General features: G+C 33.9%; 1 protein-coding gene across 2 annotated transcripts in view; it reads right to left on the reverse strand.

The window, feature by feature from the left end:
- Positions 1-360: 360 nt before the first annotated feature.
- LOC114331268 (protein rhomboid) overlaps positions 361-19747 on the reverse strand; it is a 137650-nt gene continuing 118263 nt past the window's right edge. For both annotated transcript variants that reach the window (XM_028280780.2, XM_028280779.2), the window contains exons 3-4: positions 9217-9537; positions 361-6237 (exon numbers count right to left, since the gene is read on the reverse strand). In XM_028280780.2, coding sequence (XP_028136581.1) covers positions 5899-6237; positions 9217-9537 — 660 coding nt within the window. In that variant the 3' untranslated portion in view covers positions 361-5898. The remainder of the gene's footprint in view (positions 6238-9216; positions 9538-19747) is intronic.

Genomic DNA, 19747 nt, shown 5'->3' on the forward strand with positions numbered 1-19747 from the left:
CTCAACTATGTACTTTGGATCTGGTACTTTAACCTGATGATGGACTGATTAGTCCGAAAACGTTTGTTTGTATCGTACCAGTGATGTACCCACTTTAAGTCCAACTTGGATCTTTTTTAGAAAAAAAATTTTAATAAATTATATACCATCTACAAAGGAAGATTTTTTTACTTCTTTAGTAAATTAAATTATAGACTTAGTCAGTAAAATAAATTTGAAGAGTTATAAATAAAATTAAAAATTAAATAAATGTTATAAATTGAGTATGGTTTTAGTGTTAATGTTAGAAGACCTAAAATGGTAAAATGGAAACGACAAAGGAACAAGAAAGAAAAGGGTTATACATTTAGTTAAAACAAATTATAACAAACATTTTAATAAAATCGTTACATAACGTTTAAAAAGTTTACATTTATCTGGTATTAATATTAATACAAAATACGATCAACTGTACTTAATAATTCTTCCGTATAAAAAAAATTTACGACCAGAATATTATTACTATCTATCTATATAATTAAAGACTTATGTTTATAATCTTTAAGATATGAGTTTTTCAATCGAAGTAAAATTGTGCACATTAATGTTTTAATTACAATATTATTTAAATAATAGGTACTTATTTGTACTTATATTTAATTTACTTATTACTTTATTGAAATCAAAGAGTAAAAATACAAATATAATAAACATTACAAAGCCGAAAAATGACTTCTAAATATTTAATCGAACCATGACATATACCACCACTCCAAGAAACCTAGGCAAGGCGCTCACCAACGTGGCAACCAAATGACGTGGCAATGGCGTCAAACTGTCGTGGTGACCCAGTGGCAGGTAGAATTGCTAAACCTGTATAAACGTTATGTAGTTGCGTGTATCAAAAGGTCGCACATATGTTTATACAGGCTTAGCAATTCTACCTGCCACTGGGTCACCACACCATTTTGACGCCATTGCCACGCCATTTGGTTGCCACGTTGGTTAGCACACGAACCGTAGGTAGACCTTGTTGTAACAAGAAGCGCGTTTCATACTCTGTGTCATCGTCGCTACATCTGTGAAGTGAGCACAACCTAAGTAATCCTTAACTGCGAGTACCAGTCGATACCCAGGTTCTAAGCATGCGGAGCTCTGCCAAAAAATGATCATAGATTCCTTATTTTCTCGTGAGACAAGAATGAAACAAAAAAAACAAACAAAGCATCCTTAAGAATTTGGAAACTATGGATCTAAATCCTGATACAGGCTGCACTTCCAAAGGTGAAGAAGAACTACTGAAAAGTAGCCAGAAAAATAGGATGGAAAGGTCTACGACCCCTTTGTCTATAATCAGCCAAGACATAAGTAATTATATCAATTTAAGTAGCAAAATTTAAACGGAAATGGTTGTTATATTGTGTAATACTGTTGGAAACTTATACTGTACTGCTCGTAGTTAAAGTAAAACTCAGATTTAAAGCCCCCGGAGAGAAGGAAACAAACGGAGAGAGACAAAGAGAATAGAACTAAGAAAGAAAGACGATTTTCCCTAGAAGTGAAAAAATATGCCCTCTGTTCGTAAGGGTACATCACAAGAAATATGGGAGATTATTAAACATTGTGAATCAGAAATACTTGATAGCAAACGAAATCCATAAAATAATTGAGAAGAGTGATCTTTGAAGAGTTGATCTTTGTGAAAGTAGTGTACATAGTGAAAGACAGAAAGCTAGCTTGAGAGACCTCAACGAAGAAATAAAACAAAAATGCAAGGCTGATTAACAACAATACTGTCATAATCAAAACGATCAAAACAATCAGCCGAGAGATCTGTTTAGAAAAATATGTTATATCTTCTATGCAGAGACTTTCAAGCCAGAACTTCGGCCGTTGAAGACCAAACGGGAACCCTGAGAACCAACAGAGAAGATATAACAAAGATATGGAGATAATATTACCTGGATCAATATAAAGATGATCAACACCAGGAACTTGTTTACCAAATCCATGAAGAAATGGAAGAAGAACCTAATATACTCGAGAATGAAATAAGACTGGCGATCAGTAATTTCAGGTAGGTATAATAAAGCACCAGGTCCAGATATGATACTAGATGAAATGCTCAAAGCCACAGAAGAAACTGCAATAAAATTGCTTCACTTACTCTCTAACGAAATATGGCATTCCAAGCAATGGCCTGACGACTGGACAAAATCTACAATAACGACAATACTTAAAAAAGGCAACTTTCATAAATTCCACAACTAGAGAACCATCTCCCTTGTCTTACATGCCAATAAAATAACGATACACATTATAATCAATGAGAGACTGGAAACTTTCCTATATAGAGAAATACCCCAAGATCAAACTGGATTTAACAAAGGTAGAGGAACTCGAGACGAGAACACTTTCTGAATATAAGACAAATAATAGAAAAATCTGGGGAATGAATTAGTTTTCAATAGTTTTATAGATTATCGCAAAGCGTTATAAAGGGTCATATAGCAACACTATGATTATGATAATAGCAACACAGGTACTTAAAGGTAGGTACTCAAAGAATACCACAACACTAACGCTCAATTTCATAATAAAGTTAAAGTGGACTTTAAATTTTAAGTTGGTACCTTAACTATTACAATTCCATTGATGAAGGTACCAACTTTAAGTTTAAAGTAAACTTTAACTTTATTATGAAACCGAGTGTTAATTTCGCTTATAACTGAACTATATGAACACACTACTGGAACAGAAAGTGGTTGACACACTCTCAAATGAATTTCATGTAGAATAAGGTGTCAGACAGGGATTCATACTATCTCCACATTTATTTAACATATATGGGCAGCGCAATATGAGAAGAGCTCTTGACGGAGGTGAAAAGGGCAGCTTAATAAATTGCCGAAAACTAAGCCTTCTTGCAAATAGTCAAAAAGAGTTAATTGGTCTCGTAAGACTGGTTGAAAACGAAAGTCAAATATTTGCTCTGTAGTTAAACATATCAATGAAAAAGATCGTGGTAGTGGATACACATATCAATCATAAATATAGTGGATAACAATCGTCCACACATAACCGCGATTTACCAGTTTGAGGTTGTCAGCTCATACTTATATCTGGGATCATTGATCACAAAAACAGGGTTACTACAAAGATGTCCAAAATATGAAAGGACTCTCAAATTTCACAAACTCTAAAAATTAGGTTGATCAACTGCTTAATATTTCCAATACTGAGATACGGATGTAAATCTTGGACTCTAAAGCGCTGGTTTCCTCGAAAGCGGCACCGACAAACTGCGACCGTAGCACTGCGATGAATTACGTCAGATTACGGTGAAAAATTCAAGGTTCTTCACTGCGGCAATGGAATGTGCAAACTCAGCAAGCGGTGGCTTCCAACGCATCCTTGGAAACCGCCGCTATTATTTTGCATGGTACAGTTTTTATGACGTCATTCATCGCAGTGTTATGATCGCAGCTTGTCGGCACCGCTTTCCAGGAAACCAGCGCTTAAGACAATAGGAAAGAAGAGAAGAAAGAATAATGCCACTGAAATGTTCTTTTGAAGAAGAATGTTGCGGATTCCATGTAGTCCAGGGCGCATCTGTTTTGAGATGGACGTTGAGAGGTGACTCAAATTTTTTTCAGAAATTGCTTGAAAATAACTCAAGTAATAATATTTGAGTTATCCTCCCACTCAAAATGCTCCGGAACGTTGTTTAAATAATCAAAATATCAAAATATGAAGGAAAAATTCGATTTTTTTATTGGTTTTTTGATTATAACTTTAAAACTTTTCATTTCTGAGAAAAGTTGTACTAACATAAAAGTTGCGTAATTAAATTTCCTACAATATAGAATTAGTTAAAAATTTAAAAAATAGTCACCCTTGTTGCAAAATAGCAATAATTGTGAAAAAAACCATACAAAAACAAGTATCCGCATTTTACGTTTTTCAACCATTTATGCTGCACTTAGGACCTTCATATTTTACCCAGAAAAACTTTATGATATAGTGAAATAACACTGTAAATTTCATTAAGATCGGTTTAATAGATTTTGCAAAATAAATTTTGCAATCCAGCTTTCGCAAAAAAATTCATTTTTTTTAAATGTTGTAGGCCTGAAAATAAAGCAGATAGCAAGTTGAATTTTTTTTTTGCTTATAGAAGTATACTTTACCTTTCATTTGCAATTTGCAAAATTAAAATCGTGTAATTACTACGGCGTCAGGAAATTTTTTAAATAAACATTAATTTTTGGTGCTACGCGCAGGACAGCGGTGTTCGATTCACACAAGTTGATTTCCACCAAAATTTCTTCCATTCTTTATCTAATATATTATTTTCTTACTCTATATTTTGTTGTATTTTAATATTTTAATTCCACAAATATCAAACTAATTTTATTATTGTTTGTGAAATATTGTTTAAACAATTGCATATGTTTAAAAATAATAAACTTTTATTCTCTAAGTTAAAATATATGAACAAAGAAAGTTTTTGCTAAAAAAATGTTATTTCAAAGGATAGAATATGTGTTTTTATTTTGCAATAAACAAATTTATTTATTTATATCGAAATGTGATAAAAATTAAAATGTATCAATCATTATCAAAGGTCATTGAAATGCCCAATCAGAGCAAACTATCCGCTGTCCTGCGCGTAGCACCAATATAATTAATGTTTATTTAAAAAAACTCCTGACGCCGTGGTAGTTAATCGATTTTAATTTTGCAAATTGCAAATGAAAGGTGCAGTACACTTCTATACGCTCTGAGCTTCGCTGGTGTCGCTCCTAGCGGACTACTAATTCAACTTTCACCGGTAATTTTTAAATTTACTATTTTATTGTTATCGCTGAATATTTACAACGCAAAAATGTAATTAAATTGTAATCGATTTTTTTAAGATATTGCTAATCATTTTGACGTTCTATCGATAAAATATGAATTTCTTACTTCAGATACTTTCACAATTATCGTGTAGATGGCGCTAGATTAATTTATAATTACATATTACGGAACATTAAAAAAACTTAAATTCAGTATTTAAAACGTAAGTATATTTAAGGTAAAAATATATACCACAGCTTTGACTAACTAATATTTTTTATAATTAATGTTTTTAATTTTAATTTTAAATTAATCACTTTGACATTTATGTCAAATTTCCGGTAAACGTTTACAGACTTGCCACTACTGGCGCTCGCGAATTTGTAAATATCCCCTCTACGTACGAGCTCACAGTAAATCGATCTTAATGAAATTTACAGTATTGTTTTACTGTATCATAAAGTTTTTCTGGGTGAAATATGAAGGTCCTAAGTGTAGCACAAATGGTTAAAAAACGTAAAATGCAAATACTTGTTTTTGTATGTTTTTTTCGAAATTATTGCTATTTTGCAACAAGGGTGGCTATTTTTTAAATTTTTAACCAATTCTTTATTATAGGAAATTTAATTAGGCAACTTTTATGTCAGTACAACTTTTCTCAAAAATGAATACTTTTAAAGTTATAATAAAAAAACGAAGAAAAAATCGAATTTTTCCTTAATTTTTTGACATTTTGATTATTTAAACAATGTTCCAGGCCTTTTTGAGAGGGAGGATAACTCAAATATTATTATTTGAGTTATTTTCAAGCAATTTCTGCAAAAAAATTTGAGTCACCTCTCAACGTCCAAATTTACTAATATTTTTACAGATGCGCCCTGGTCTAATGGTAATGCCATGCTAAACCACAATCTGCATCGATTTTGGCTTAATGTACGTTTAGTATATATGTATTCGTTCCCTAAATATTTTTCAAAAACCAGAAACTATAACAGAAACATTATAAATTTAATAAGTATACCTACATATTAAATAATTTAAATTTTAAATAAGCTTCAACAGAATAAAACAGATTCATTAACAAACATAAACATATCTAAAATGAATAATATTAGATGGAGTACATTTTTTTATTTGCAAAGTTACTATCACGAAGCCAATTACAATAAAAGCATAAAATATCACACTTATCCAAAATAACGTTCTATTGACTGTTACGTTTTGGCACTTATCACCATTTTTGTATATTATGAATCCCAAGAGGAGACCGGCAACACCACCAACGCAATGGGCTTCCCATGATATGACAGGTGACTTTCTCGTGTATATATGAACGATGTTATATACTATATCAAAGAGTACTAAGATTCCTATGGCAACTATTCGGTAGATTTTATAATTTACTTTGGTATAGTTCTGAAAAAAAGGAAAAACGTTTAGAACACATACTATGATCATCTAAAATTAATTAATTATAATAATAGGTATAAAATAATCAATACGACTATAGCGATATGCTTTAATTACTATTTTTGCTAATTTTATTTTCTTTATTTTTAATAACTTTTCTCAAAACGAAACAACATTAGTCATTTAAAATTCACATGTAATACACAAACCATATGCCAACAAGGACCGTTGATTTCGAGAAACGAAAATGTATCCCTAAACAGATTGTATAAAATTAATGTTTTTTTCAAGGAAACACTAATTGATTACGATGCCAGATTGCCACACTCTTCATGTCAACTTCTTAAAATACAAAAAGGTTCTCATCTTTTAAAAGGCAGATGCAGTAATTTATGACGCTTCTGGCCATTATCGCAAAACCGCAAACCAGTTGACATAATAGTTGGTGTTGGTGGACCGGCAAGTCAGTCTCTACACAGCGTGCGAACGATTCAGACACACCCTCGCTCTCGCTAACAATACCCTTTCGAGATATAAGCAAAACACCACGCTTGTTTACCCAAAATAAATAAATATATTACTGTTCGTTGTTACACTTATTTTTAATTAATTCCGTCAACACACTACCGGAATACAACCATCAATCCATTGGTTATGAACTCCAAGAAGTTAACAGTAATCATAGGATGTTTACATTTTTTATTACGAGCTGAAGATTATCATTCCGTGGTAACCTGCTTTCCTTCTGCTTTCTTCTTTCCTTCTTGTAGTGCCTTTTCCCTTTTCAGATGTTGGCGACCATCATGGCAATCTGTACCTTGCACACTGCTGCACTGAAAAAATTTGTGGTTGTTGTGTTGAAGATTTTCAGCCAGGAAATTCTTTGCTTTCCCGGTCTGCGTTTTGCTTCTCCTTTTTCCTGTAAAATTAGTTGCAGCAATACATATCTTTTACTGTTTCTCATGATGTGACCGAGGTATTTGATTTTTTCTGTGTTTATTGTGGTTAACAACCAATGTCTGTTAATGGTTAATGGTTAATCTTATGGTAATCAATAAAGCATGCATAAATATGTCAATTTACGTCTCTACATCCGCTACATCGTTAAATTAGCACTTGTATACTAAAGAGAGCCTCTCTCGTACCCACTGCATTCCAAAAACCAAACTGTGTAAGGCTGTTTTTTTTTCGCACAGTCTAACTTAATATGATTCATTAAGCTGATGGTCAGGAAATTACTGCAGGACACTGAATTTGGTATTCTTTAGTACACTAATAAACGTTGATTTTAGACATGTTCTTGTTATTACTCAACTTAAACATAAAATGTCGTTAAATATTTTTATTTATTTGCATTTGTATATTTGTGATATATTGTTCGTCCGTTATAACTTTTCCCATGCGTCACGATTCATTTTCAAACGAATTAAGTCAAAACATAAAGTGAAACGAACGTCGACGTTTATATACATTTTATATACTGTATACTATATACTACACACATCGGCGTACGTTTTACTTTATGTTTTGATTTAATTTGTTTGAAAATGAATCGTGACGCATGGGAAAAGTTATAGCGGACGAACTATATGTATTTTGTGTAAGATGGAGTTTTTTCGGACCTATTATTATCAAAGAGCTCTTGTATGTATTTGGACCATATGCAATTTTTTGAGTCTTCTCTGTGATGATGTTCCCATGTTGATTTGGTATTGTGTTTTTGTTTAAACAAACTCTATCTCTATAAACTGTGATTTTAACTAATTTTCTTTAGCCTTTCGTATTATTTTCTAATTCTATTTCGTAATGCGTTTTGTATACCTACTTGAGCACCTACATTGTGTTTTTGTAATCAATTGGGCATGACAACACATAGCTTCAAATTATCCAAGATACATGAACCAAGAAGACTTTCCACCAAACGAATTTCAGGTGATGTGTCAATTCTTGTTTTATCTTGTTTTATCAAATCTTCCTTCACTATTGGATCTACATAGATTTACTACATCTGCCTCTGTCTGTTTTGCTGTTCTATGAATTTTTCTGGAAATTTTTTTAATCCTTTTTGATTGCGTTAAATCTATCCTCGGTCTGTTATAAACTTCATTCATTATGCTTATTCCCTATTCGACTACTTTGCCTTACTGTAAATTTTGTTAGAGTAATAATTATTGTTCCATCATTTTATTATTTTTATAACATCATAATATGAGTGATGAGTGCTATTAGTACATAACCTTCACGTTATTTCGGAATTCACTACTTTTTATACTACCTTTTGGTTATTAGGTACCAATTATTTTTATCTTCCTAACGAGTTATTTTACAGTTTCAGGGCTATTTGATACTCCAAAATATCTCCTATATTTAAGATTGTGTAGGTAACTATAGTTTATTTCAATTTTACATTAATTAAGGTTGATTTTGTTGGAATTGAGTGCATATTTAAGTATTTTTTCTATTATTTTCTTTCTTCTCTTGTAGAAGAACGTATTCATATTTATTCTTTCAACTCAAATTTTGCGATTACGATATTCAACCAACCTTTGGATCTGCTCACTCTGATGAACCACAAGATTTTTATTAAAACAATTACAGGTAAAATATTGGACGCGTTCCGGCCCAACATGAGCCATCATCCGCAATTACAGGAAGAAACTGGCCAACAGGAAAGAGGAAGAATCAATTAGGCACAATCAAATAAAATACATATACACATTAAAATTTAGTTAAAATAGTTGTACTGGTTCACATTTTTGTGATTCTGGAAGGTGGTTGGTCAAAAAATTATTTTAAAATGGGCTCATATGGAGGATCCATCTACTAGTGAATCATTCACAGAGCCAATTTGGCAATTTTAAGCACAGATTTGAATTCAGTACATAAAAACTTACAGCACAAATTTAGTCGGACTATGTTATTTTTAAACATAACATAGCGTCAAAATTCAAACATCAAACATCTCTAGCTTGTGTATATACTTACTAAAATAATATCAGGAATATTGGATATTAGGAGGGCGTAAACACCAGCCGACGCCCCTATCACAAGATCAGGATGAACACATGAGGCTCCAAGGACACCTGTAAATCCCCCAAGGAAATACAGAATAAGGACCCGAAGGTGTCCCTGTCTTTTTTCAAGAAGTACTGCAAAAATACACTGAATTACTATATTCAGCATGAAATGGTACCAACCATCGTGGATCAGCATGTAAGTAAAGAATCTCCATAGTTCGATTCGTTTGTCCGGTTCGAACCGTAAGGCTTTTCGAAGGCTATCAGTTGCGAATATGTGTATCAAAAGCTAAAAAATAAAAACAGAAATGTATATAAATGTCAAAAAATCACAAAGTAAGTTGTTTAAATAAAAAATTTGTTATAAAATAGCTTTATTTTGTCGACTAAATGAAGGGAAAGAATCTTCTCATTTCGAAGGTTAGCGATCCAAATTAGGCCATTAAAATGTTACATTTTTTAGGCCATACCTTGCATTTGTTAGAGGAGTCAATTTTATTTCTTTAATGTGTAGGGGGGATCACTAGAAGCTTAAGTTTAAGTTTTTGGGGTCGCCACCCTTGTCCCCCGGCCGCCATCTTGGAAATGGGGTGCAAAAGGGTTTCGCGCTATATCTTATTAAACATAAAATGCACCAAATTAAATTTTCTACAGTATTGTTTCTATTACTTTCTATCGTGAAGTGACCAACAAAAAAGATATAAACAAAAATAAGTACAAATTTTTTAACAAGTTTCCTTTTGGAGGTTATAACATTTTTTCAGTTCATTTTAAAATAAAATAACAGTATATCAATTTTGTAGAGGGTTTTTCAGTGAACAATTTCCACTATAAGGTTGTTTAATTCTATTTATTTATATAGGTTTTACAGCGCCCCTAACTTGACCAGATGCTCGAATGCTCATAGGGATATAATAAAAACAAAACGTTAGACTTACTTTTCTATCTATATATATTTCTTATTCATACAATTTATTATGATTTAACATTTCTATGCTATTATTAATCTATTTTTGACCTTTTTTCCCACTATAAAACTTATAACCCTAAGCATATATAGAAAAGGCCCAACAAGTTGTTTGAGGACAAATTCGCCCGTCCAGAAGAAGAATGACGCAACCGCAAAATGCAAAATTCTTAAGAAGAGCGAAAAACGATTTTTGATATCAAAGTCATAAAGTATGATTTAAAATTAGCCATCCACCACACCGTGACCAGGATCTCGAGATATAAGCGTTTTTTGGGGTGTGCCGCTTGTCTATGAAGTAACATAACTTTTTTCCTATTGTATATTTTGACTTAAAATTTTCCAAAAAACTTCTTCATGAATCATATTTTATTGTTGTTGGTTAAAATTATAAATTAAAAAAGTTTGTCACTCAACTTTTTTAAGTAAACATGAAACTAACGGAATATGATGACAAAATGTTTAAAAATTAACAACTCCTTTTATAATGTGTTTAAACATTTTGGACAAATTTCATTGTTATCTACATACTTCAACGATAACACAGTAAAATGTTCAAAATGAAATACTTCCAGCGGCCAAAGATACAGCGAGGTAAATTTGAAAAATCATCAAAATGGATTTTTGGCATTTTTGTATAAAATTTGATTTTTGATCATGTTCCACCAACTTTAGATAAAAATAAACTTTATATTCGGATTCAGCGACCTCAAAAACATAAAAAATGACAAAAATTAGTCATTTATCTTAAATTTGATTTTCTTGGTCGGCATAACGTAATTTTAATTAAAGTATTGTTTTTATTGTATTCCTATGAGAATTACAGAATCTGGTGAAATTTGGAGCGCTGTAAAACCTAGATAATAAATGAAATTAAACAACTTTATAGTGAAAATTGTTAATTGAAAAATCCTCTACAGAATCGCTATGATGTTATTTTATTGTGAAATGAACGGAAAAAAAGTTATAACCTCCAAAAGGAAACTTCTTACAAAATTGTCTCTTATTTTTGTTTATAACTTTTTTGTTGGTCACTTGACGATAAAAAGTAATACACCTAAAATTGTAGAAAATTTAATTTGCTACATTTTATGTGTAATTAAATTTTCTGTAGGGTTGCTAGTTTAGGGGATACAGCGCGAAAGCCCTGTGCACCCCTTTTTCCAATATGGCGGCCGGGGGACAAGGGTGGCGACCCCAAAAACTTGATCTTAAGCTTCTACTGAACCCCCCTACACATTAAAAAAATAAAATTGACTCCTCTAAGAAATGCAAGGTAAATGTAACATTTCAATGGACTAAATGGAATTTGTAGCTTTGGAAACTACTGCTACACGAAAAATTTCTGCGGATGCGCGGTCAAACGTCACTCAAGGAAAAAGATACGTAATACTTATTAATAAAAATGTTAATTCAGACAACAAAAGCAATACTTAAAATTTGTCCAATTCTTGGTTTCATTGGAACAACAAAGCGTTGTTCATCAATTCATTATTTTCGTTAGTTGATCCAATGTATTACGTTTATTGATATTACGAATACTGTTCACGGAGTAAACGAACACTATTCATTGAAACAACAACGTCGTTAATTGACCGACGAAAACTATTCGTTGTGTCAATAACAGTGTTATTTTTCTCCTAACATATACTGCTTCATGCATCCAATAAATTTCGTTTATTTCTACAATTATTTCCGTTTATTCTTACAATTAAGTCCGTTCATTCCCACAATAAATACGGTTATTCTTACAAACAATTCTATTCATTCCTACAATCAGTTTCGTTCATTCCTACTATAAACGTATTTTATATTAATAATTACTGAATGCGTTAGCTCAATGTATGATATTAATTGATTAATAATAATTTTGCAAATCTCCCTTTTTTGTTCTAAACCTAATGGGCTTTACACTGTGTGATTTCTCATATGATTTCACTTATACAGTGAACCTGCTCTAGTAGTTATCTTTTGGCATACAAATGTACGTTTATTTGTGTCTTTGAAAATACTAAAATTTTACATAGTTTTGGAAACGTTTAGGTGTAAACCAAACATTTTGCTATGACGAACTACCGCATTTGTTATATTTTGTAGACATTGTGCGTTGCCGGCTATTGGTAAGGTATGAGCGTACTTGATGTTATCTATGCTGGTTCCGTTAATCTTGATTCTAGGGAAGTCGAAGCAAAGATATATAAAATAGCCAAACAGAGAGCAAAGAAAGCAAGAGATTTTAATCAGATTAGATGTATCCGAGATGAAAATAATAAAATACTAATTCACGAAAAGGATGTCAAAGAGAGATGGAGAAAGTATTTTGACAGTTTATTAAATGAAGAATTTGACAGACAGCCTGTGGAGTTAACGGAGACAGAAACAACAATGGTTACCAGAATAACAAACGAGGAAGTGGCTCAAGCGCTTCAAAAAATAAAGAAAGGAAAAGCAGTCGGACCAGATGATATTCCTGGGGAAGTATGGAGAGCATTGGGAAAGACAGGAATAAGTTGGCAAGCAGGTCTATTTAATAGAATTATGGAAGTTGGACAAATGCCAGACGAATGGAGAAGCAGTATATTAGTACCTGTCTACAAAAACAAAGGAGATACAACAATGTACAAACTACAGGGCTATAAAACTACTTAGCCACACCATGAAAATAAGGGAGAGAGTAATTGATAGACGGATAAGTGAAGAAACCTAAATATCCGATAATCAATTTGGCTTTATGCGGGGCAGATCAACAACAGATGCAATTTTCATTGTAAGGCAACTGATGGAAAAATACAGGAATAAAGAGACCAACGCTCATATGGTATTCATTGATCTTGAGAAAGCATATGATAGAGTTCCTCGTGAGATTCTGTGGTGGGCACTCAATAAGAAATGAGTCCCTGGCGAATATGTAAAGATTGTGAGAGATATGTATGAGGGAGTAATGGCTAGTGTTAGGACAGGTGTGGGAGAGACTGATAAATTTCAGGTGAAAGTAGGACTGCACCAAGGCTCGGTGCTTAGTCCGTATTTATTCTCATTAGTTTTGGACTAGATAACAGCGAAACTACAGGGTAGCATTCCATGGTGCCTAATGTATGCTGATGATGTAGTGTTAATAGGAAATAGTGAAAGAGACTTAGAACAAAAACTGGAACAATGGAGACAAGCTCTGGAGGAAAAAGGTTTAAAACTTAGTAGGACAAATGTTCATTTAAAGATGGAGTTACTACAAATAAAATGGTATCTTTGGATGGTGAAATGATTGTGAAAAGCAATATTTTAGGTACCTAGGATCGGTATTACAGAGTAATGGAGAAATAGATGGAAATGCATGCAGTAGTATTAGGGCTGGATGGATGAAGTGGAAAGAAGCGAGTGGTGTGTTGTGTGGCAGAAAAATTCCAATGAAGCTGAAGGGAAAATTCTATAAAACAGCCATAAGACCGGCTATGATGAACGGAACTGAATGTTGGGCAGTGAAAAAGAAAGAGGAACAACGAATGCATGTGGCGGAAATGAGAATGCTTAGATGGATGTGTGGAGTGACAAAGAAGGATAAAATTAGAAATGAGTATATTAGGGGAAGTCTAGGTGTGGCACCAATTGATGCCAAAATGAGAGAGCATAGGTTAAGATGGTTTGGTCATGTTCAACGTCGAGACGTTAATCACCCAATACGAAAAATAGCTGAAGTGCAGATTCCTAGAAGGAGTAGGAGAGGAAGACCAAAGAAGACCTGGGGGGAGACGATAAGGCAGGACATGTTGGTAAAGGGGATTAACATTGATATGACCCAAGATAGAATTGTGTGGAGAAATGCAATTAGGGAAGCCGACCCCGCATAGGGATAAGGCAAAGAGAATGATGAAGATAGGTAGTTCTGAGATAACTCGCAGGTCTTGTACGTCAATCCCAGTTATTCTTAGAATTTCGATCATCTTTTGGATCATCGATGAGGTTCAACGAAATCGGAGGTGAAAACCATCAGTGGCTGCACTAATAATATAAGCATATGTAAGGGATACTGAATTTAAAAAAAAACTAAAGATAGTAGAATACTACATTTTTAAACGGTCTTTCAATTACTTCTTACATCTTTTCTTGTAAAAATGACCTATCTGGTACATAAATTCTGATGAATTTACAATATTATGATAAGAAGTAACTAACAGTAACACTGTTTTGAACAATAATAATTATTATTTTCAAAGTAAATGATAGACTAGAAAAAATGGACTTCTCCACTCTCTTATCTTCCTATCTTTTTAAAACTGTGTTAACTGTCGTTTTTTTTAATTTATGCGATAACTGGCCATCAAATTAAAATGTAAAGTGTGTTCTATTTATGTATATTTACCGACATTATGTAGTAGATTTATTATTTATATAATTATAAGTTAATTGGTTAAACCCTTGTCTTATTTGCCGATGTTTCGATGTAAAAAGTCAATTAAAAACATGTTAAGAGACACCTAATGTAATGTTATTTACGTAGTAAGATAAAATAGCAACAATATGTTGAAACACAAAAATTACAACACTTAATACAATACTTAGCCCGACCGCACATCAAAGAAACATGAAACGTAAATTACGTTTCATGGAAATAAACCACTGCTAAACAAATATACGTCCGGCCATTTATGAAACTCTCCGAAAATAAAAATGTGTCATGAGCATGAATCACACTCGTTTCATTGGTAGGCGGCCTTTGAGATTTGTTTAGCAGTGTTTTAGTTTCATGAAACATGTTTTTCGTTATGTTTCATGTTTTTCGTTTCATGTTTCTTTGGTGTGCGGCTTGGCTTAAGACTACATATTTGTACCTAAAACTGAGAATATTTGAGCGCAAAATATACTGAGGAAAATATTTGGACCAACACATTGAAGTGATGGAAATAGAACAAGAGGAAGGTCCCTTAAAAGATGGATAGACGACGTATAGGGGGATCTTAAAACTGGACACGGACTGAACATCAGTCAGTGGCGAAGGAAAGTATCCGACAGGGCAGAATGGAAGAACATTGTGAAGCAGGTCAAGACTCACAAAGGGCTGTAGCGGTATTAGAAGAAGAAGATATTTGTACCTAAACCACATTCAAATAGCAAATTCCCAACTATAAACAAACGCACGTGTTAGTATTCGTCGTCTCATTCGTCAAGAGGCTGTTAAATGTAATTTATTGCCCTAAACGAGGCGGATTCTCATTTTACAGGTCCAAACTGGTCAGTCTGCAAATTCAAATTGTAGGTAGCGTGTCCATGAGCGTTTGTTTACAGTTGGGAATCTGTAAAATGAATGGACTTTAGTTGCCAAAAATTCTTCTTCTTCTTTTACTTCTTGGACATCTTTCGATCAGTTTAATTCTGAAGCTGCCTCTGGTTAATTTCCATGGAGGTAGATTGCCAACTACCCCTCCATTTTTTAGGTGGTCTTCCGGGGGTCTTGAACCGCGCGGGTTGTTTTCTAGGCAGTGGCGTAGCTAGCATGGGTGACACCCGGGGCGGTAATCGATGGTGTCACCCCAAATTTTAAAAATAAAGATTTAAAATAAACGAATAAAGCCGAGTAACGTATGTTTTGGATAATGAAAAAATTAAGAACTAAAATATATTTTTTTCTAGCTTTACTTACTAGCGGAAAACTCTGAAATCACATTTTCTATATTTATGTTGGGTGTTGCTTTATGTTCAACAGTTAATAAACCAACGTTATTTTGTCTTGTTTGTGTCATTGTTGCTCGCAAGTAATTCTTGATTAATTTTTGCTTACTAAATCTTCTCTCACATGAAGCAACCGATACACAAATGGTCATAAACAATTTTAATACGACCATTCAGTTTGGGAGGGATTCCATGAAATCCCATTCCACATTGAGTTTTAAAAAGTCTACAGCTAACCATTTAGAGGCTGTAATATTCACGCTTTAGGTCGCTTGTAATTGTCTTCTGGTCTTTGGTATTTCTAGCAGGTAATCTGCTTTTGATACCTCTTGATGATAAAAGTCACAAACTGTTGAAACAGCTAATTTTAACTGTTCACTGTCCGCGAAAAGTAAAGCATGTGTTTGCACAACCTCGAACAATGAAGCCACATCATGAATGGACTTTGATCTGGTTTCGAGTTAAACATTGCATAAGTTAAAACATTACAACATATCCTTTTGAAGTTCGTCTCGAAGAGTGAGTTTTAATTTTAATTTTTAGCGGTAGCTGACTCAACATACATTGGTTTTTGACGTCGAATTCGGTGTTCGGTGGGAATGTCGTCATCTTCATGTATTTTCGTGGCCAAATCTATTACTTGTGCCCCTATTTCTCTTAGTACATCATTCCAAAAGAAAAGATAACAAAGAAAAATATGAAGTTACCCACAGCAGGCGTAAGGTTATGTGCAGCACCTCTGGTGTCTAAATTTTCTTGTTGATGGCATAATTCCTCAATTAAAGCAACAACACTAACAATATTTTGCCAATACTTTAACTGCAGCATAGTGAGCACTCCAACGCGTTATGGTAGCTCCTAGCTTCTGAGCTACCTCAGATAATTAAGGGTTGGTTACCCCCTACCATAAGGGTTGATGAAATAACTCGTATCACCGTAGATGCATTTATTTTGTAAGTTAGAGTACTAACGGTAAAGAGCTGGTGGTACGTTAGTTCTCAGTAGCTGTGATGTTTTCCCTTTGGGATCTCAAATATTAATGACTTACTCTTCGCAATGGAATTAGCAAATAATAATTAGTCTTCTCCTGTTTATTGTTTTGATATATAATGAAAGTAAGATTGTTTTGGTTAAAATCGCTGAGTCGACTAGGTTATAAAAATAATGAATACTATTGTTATTTCAAACCGACCTTGGTCAAACCTAAACTGTTACACAAACATAGTTGTTTTGCCAAAGACATTTTTAATTATTAAAAGGATTTGTTTTAATAAGAAGATTACTAAGAGATGCCGTGTATCCCAACACAGCGTTGTGGAAAGTCGTTTAACAGATGCTTTGCGCTGTGTTTAATAAGCATTTCCCAGCAGTTAGTGGAGGCAAAAACAAAAAATAAAAATTGCCTCTACAGTTCTGAAAAATGTTACACAAGCTGTGTTTTGAGTAAAGGAGTGCTGGCCACAAAAATTAATTAAATGATCAATACATCCAACGAAGGTGGCCTTTTTGTTCTTTGCTTAATAATAGCTTGTATTCCTCCATGTAAGCTGCTCACACCAGCTGCATTATCGTATCCCGGTGAACGGCACTTCATAATATCTAAACCATCAAGTTCAAGCTTCTTTAGAATTTTTTTACAGAGATTAACTGTTTTTTTTTTCATTTTAACGGAAAAATCCAAGAAATACCTCTTTGACCTCGACTTTTTTCGGTTTCGTGTGTTCACAAAATAATATCGAATTGTATTTTGATTGTAAAGTAAGTAAAGTTACAAATTCACAATTCATTCTTTTATGATGGGGTCTTCCGGGTGTCACCCCCGAACGGGTGACACCCGGGGCGGATCGCCCCCTCCGCCCCACCCTAGCTACGCCCCTGTCTAGGTCAATTTTTGGGGGTCTATTCTCGTCCATTCGTCTTACATGGTTGTACCACATCCTCTTGCGCTCTAAACGAAAACCTAAACACTCCACACGAATCGCGTGCTGGAACAAAACGTCGTGGAACGGAATATTGACATTTGCGGAATCTCCGAAACAAAGAAAAGAGGCCAAGGAACATCACAATACGGAGAATTTAAAGAATTCAGGAGTTGGAATTTGGATGCACGATAAATACACGCAAAGTATCGAAGATATCGAATACCAAAAATGAATGCAGGAAATCTAGGTTTGCGCAATGATCCAAAGGCAAGTATGTAAATAAACAAAGTTTTTTAAGATTCTAAAAGGTACCTATATGAGGAATAGCTGATAAAAATTATTGAAGACGTGTCGCTAATTACAACACTTTTTAATCTATTATAGTATCCATGGAGTATAAAAGAGTAATATAACGGAGTATAAGGGACAATTATTTTCTGGACTTGGCTGATAGGTATTAAAGTTTATAGACATGGATCCCGCGTACCAAAAAAAAGTTGATTAATAGCAAGCTGAAAATTTGTTAATAGCTTAACGGTGTCTAGTCGGACAAACTTTGATGTATCGAAATACTGGAACAGGGGAAGTTTTAATTGTGGAACTGGATAAAAATTTGGAACGTCGGACTACGAAAACGTTCCATGAATTTTGTCGGACAGAACTTCCAACTGATTTGTTACCATTTCATTAAACTCTCATGCAAAAATCAGACTGGTGTTTATCACCAACTGGGCATTTTAATGAGTGGAACACGAACAACATGTCAACTGACAGGAATCATGTTGAGTTTAATGAAAGGGTAACAAATCAATTAGATGTTCTGTCCGACAAAATAGGTACATGGGACGTTTTCGTATTTTCACAATTTTCACAATCATAAACTTGTCAGGATGACACGTTCCATAATTAAAATCACGTTCCACAATTAAAACTTCCCCTGTTCCAGTGTTCCCGTACATGAAAGTTTATCCGACTAGACACCGTTAAGCAATTAACAAATTTTCAGCTTGCTATTAATCAACTTTTTTTTGGTACGCGGGATCCAATTTTGGATTTAAATTAAAATAAAAAAAAATAAAATTTACTTTACATCCAAAGTTTGATTTAAAAAGCTCGCCATAGAAGGGGGGGGGGAGTTAAGGTTAGCGCCCTTTTTTGAGCCATTCCGGTCCTGGTGACAAGTTATATGACAGTAAACAAATTCATAGATTGGCGAAGACTGGAAAAAAATATTGAAACATTTTGTAGACTCAAATCGGTAATTTGCGAAATATTCTTTCGCAAATATCTGTATATCTATACTTGTAGGTGTAATAAAATTGGGTAGCGAACATTCAATTGGTTAGTCCGGAAAATGATTTTCCCTCTCTTTCTAAGGCTAAGGCCAGATAAGCGACAATTTACGGCGCCGTAAAATGAAGCGCGAAAATGGGTCCCACGGTGAGTGTAATGGATGGCCAGACTGAGGCTAAATCCACACACGCGATAATTTACGGCGCCGTAAGAGCAGTAAACCTGACGAGACATTTGACTAACCAATTGTAGATGAAATACCAATACCTCGTGTTTACTGCTCTTACGGCGCCGTAAACTATCACCCGTGTGGTCTTTAGCTGAGTTGTAAAATATCGCGCAGCAACATTGAACGGGCCCATCTGCGGTGTCGTGTCGCAAAAGAATGGACCTGGGTCCATATTTGTAGCGCATCTAGCCACAACAACGATCAAAACACTGTATTTACATCTCACGACACGCCGTAATTTACATCCTCGTCTGGCTATGCTTTTTACTGCAGCTACTGCCGTTTCATTTCACTGCGCTTACTGCTCTTGCAGCGTCGTAAAGGCCACACGGGCGATAATTGACGGCGCCGTAAGAGCAGTAAACCCATTGGTTGACTAACTCCTCCACCAATAATTGTAGATGAAATAGGAGTTAGTCAACCA

The sequence above is a fragment of the Diabrotica virgifera genome, chromosome 4, assembly GCF_917563875.1.
Source record: "Diabrotica virgifera virgifera chromosome 4, PGI_DIABVI_V3a".
Lineage (NCBI taxonomy): Eukaryota > Metazoa > Arthropoda > Insecta > Coleoptera > Chrysomelidae > Diabrotica > Diabrotica virgifera.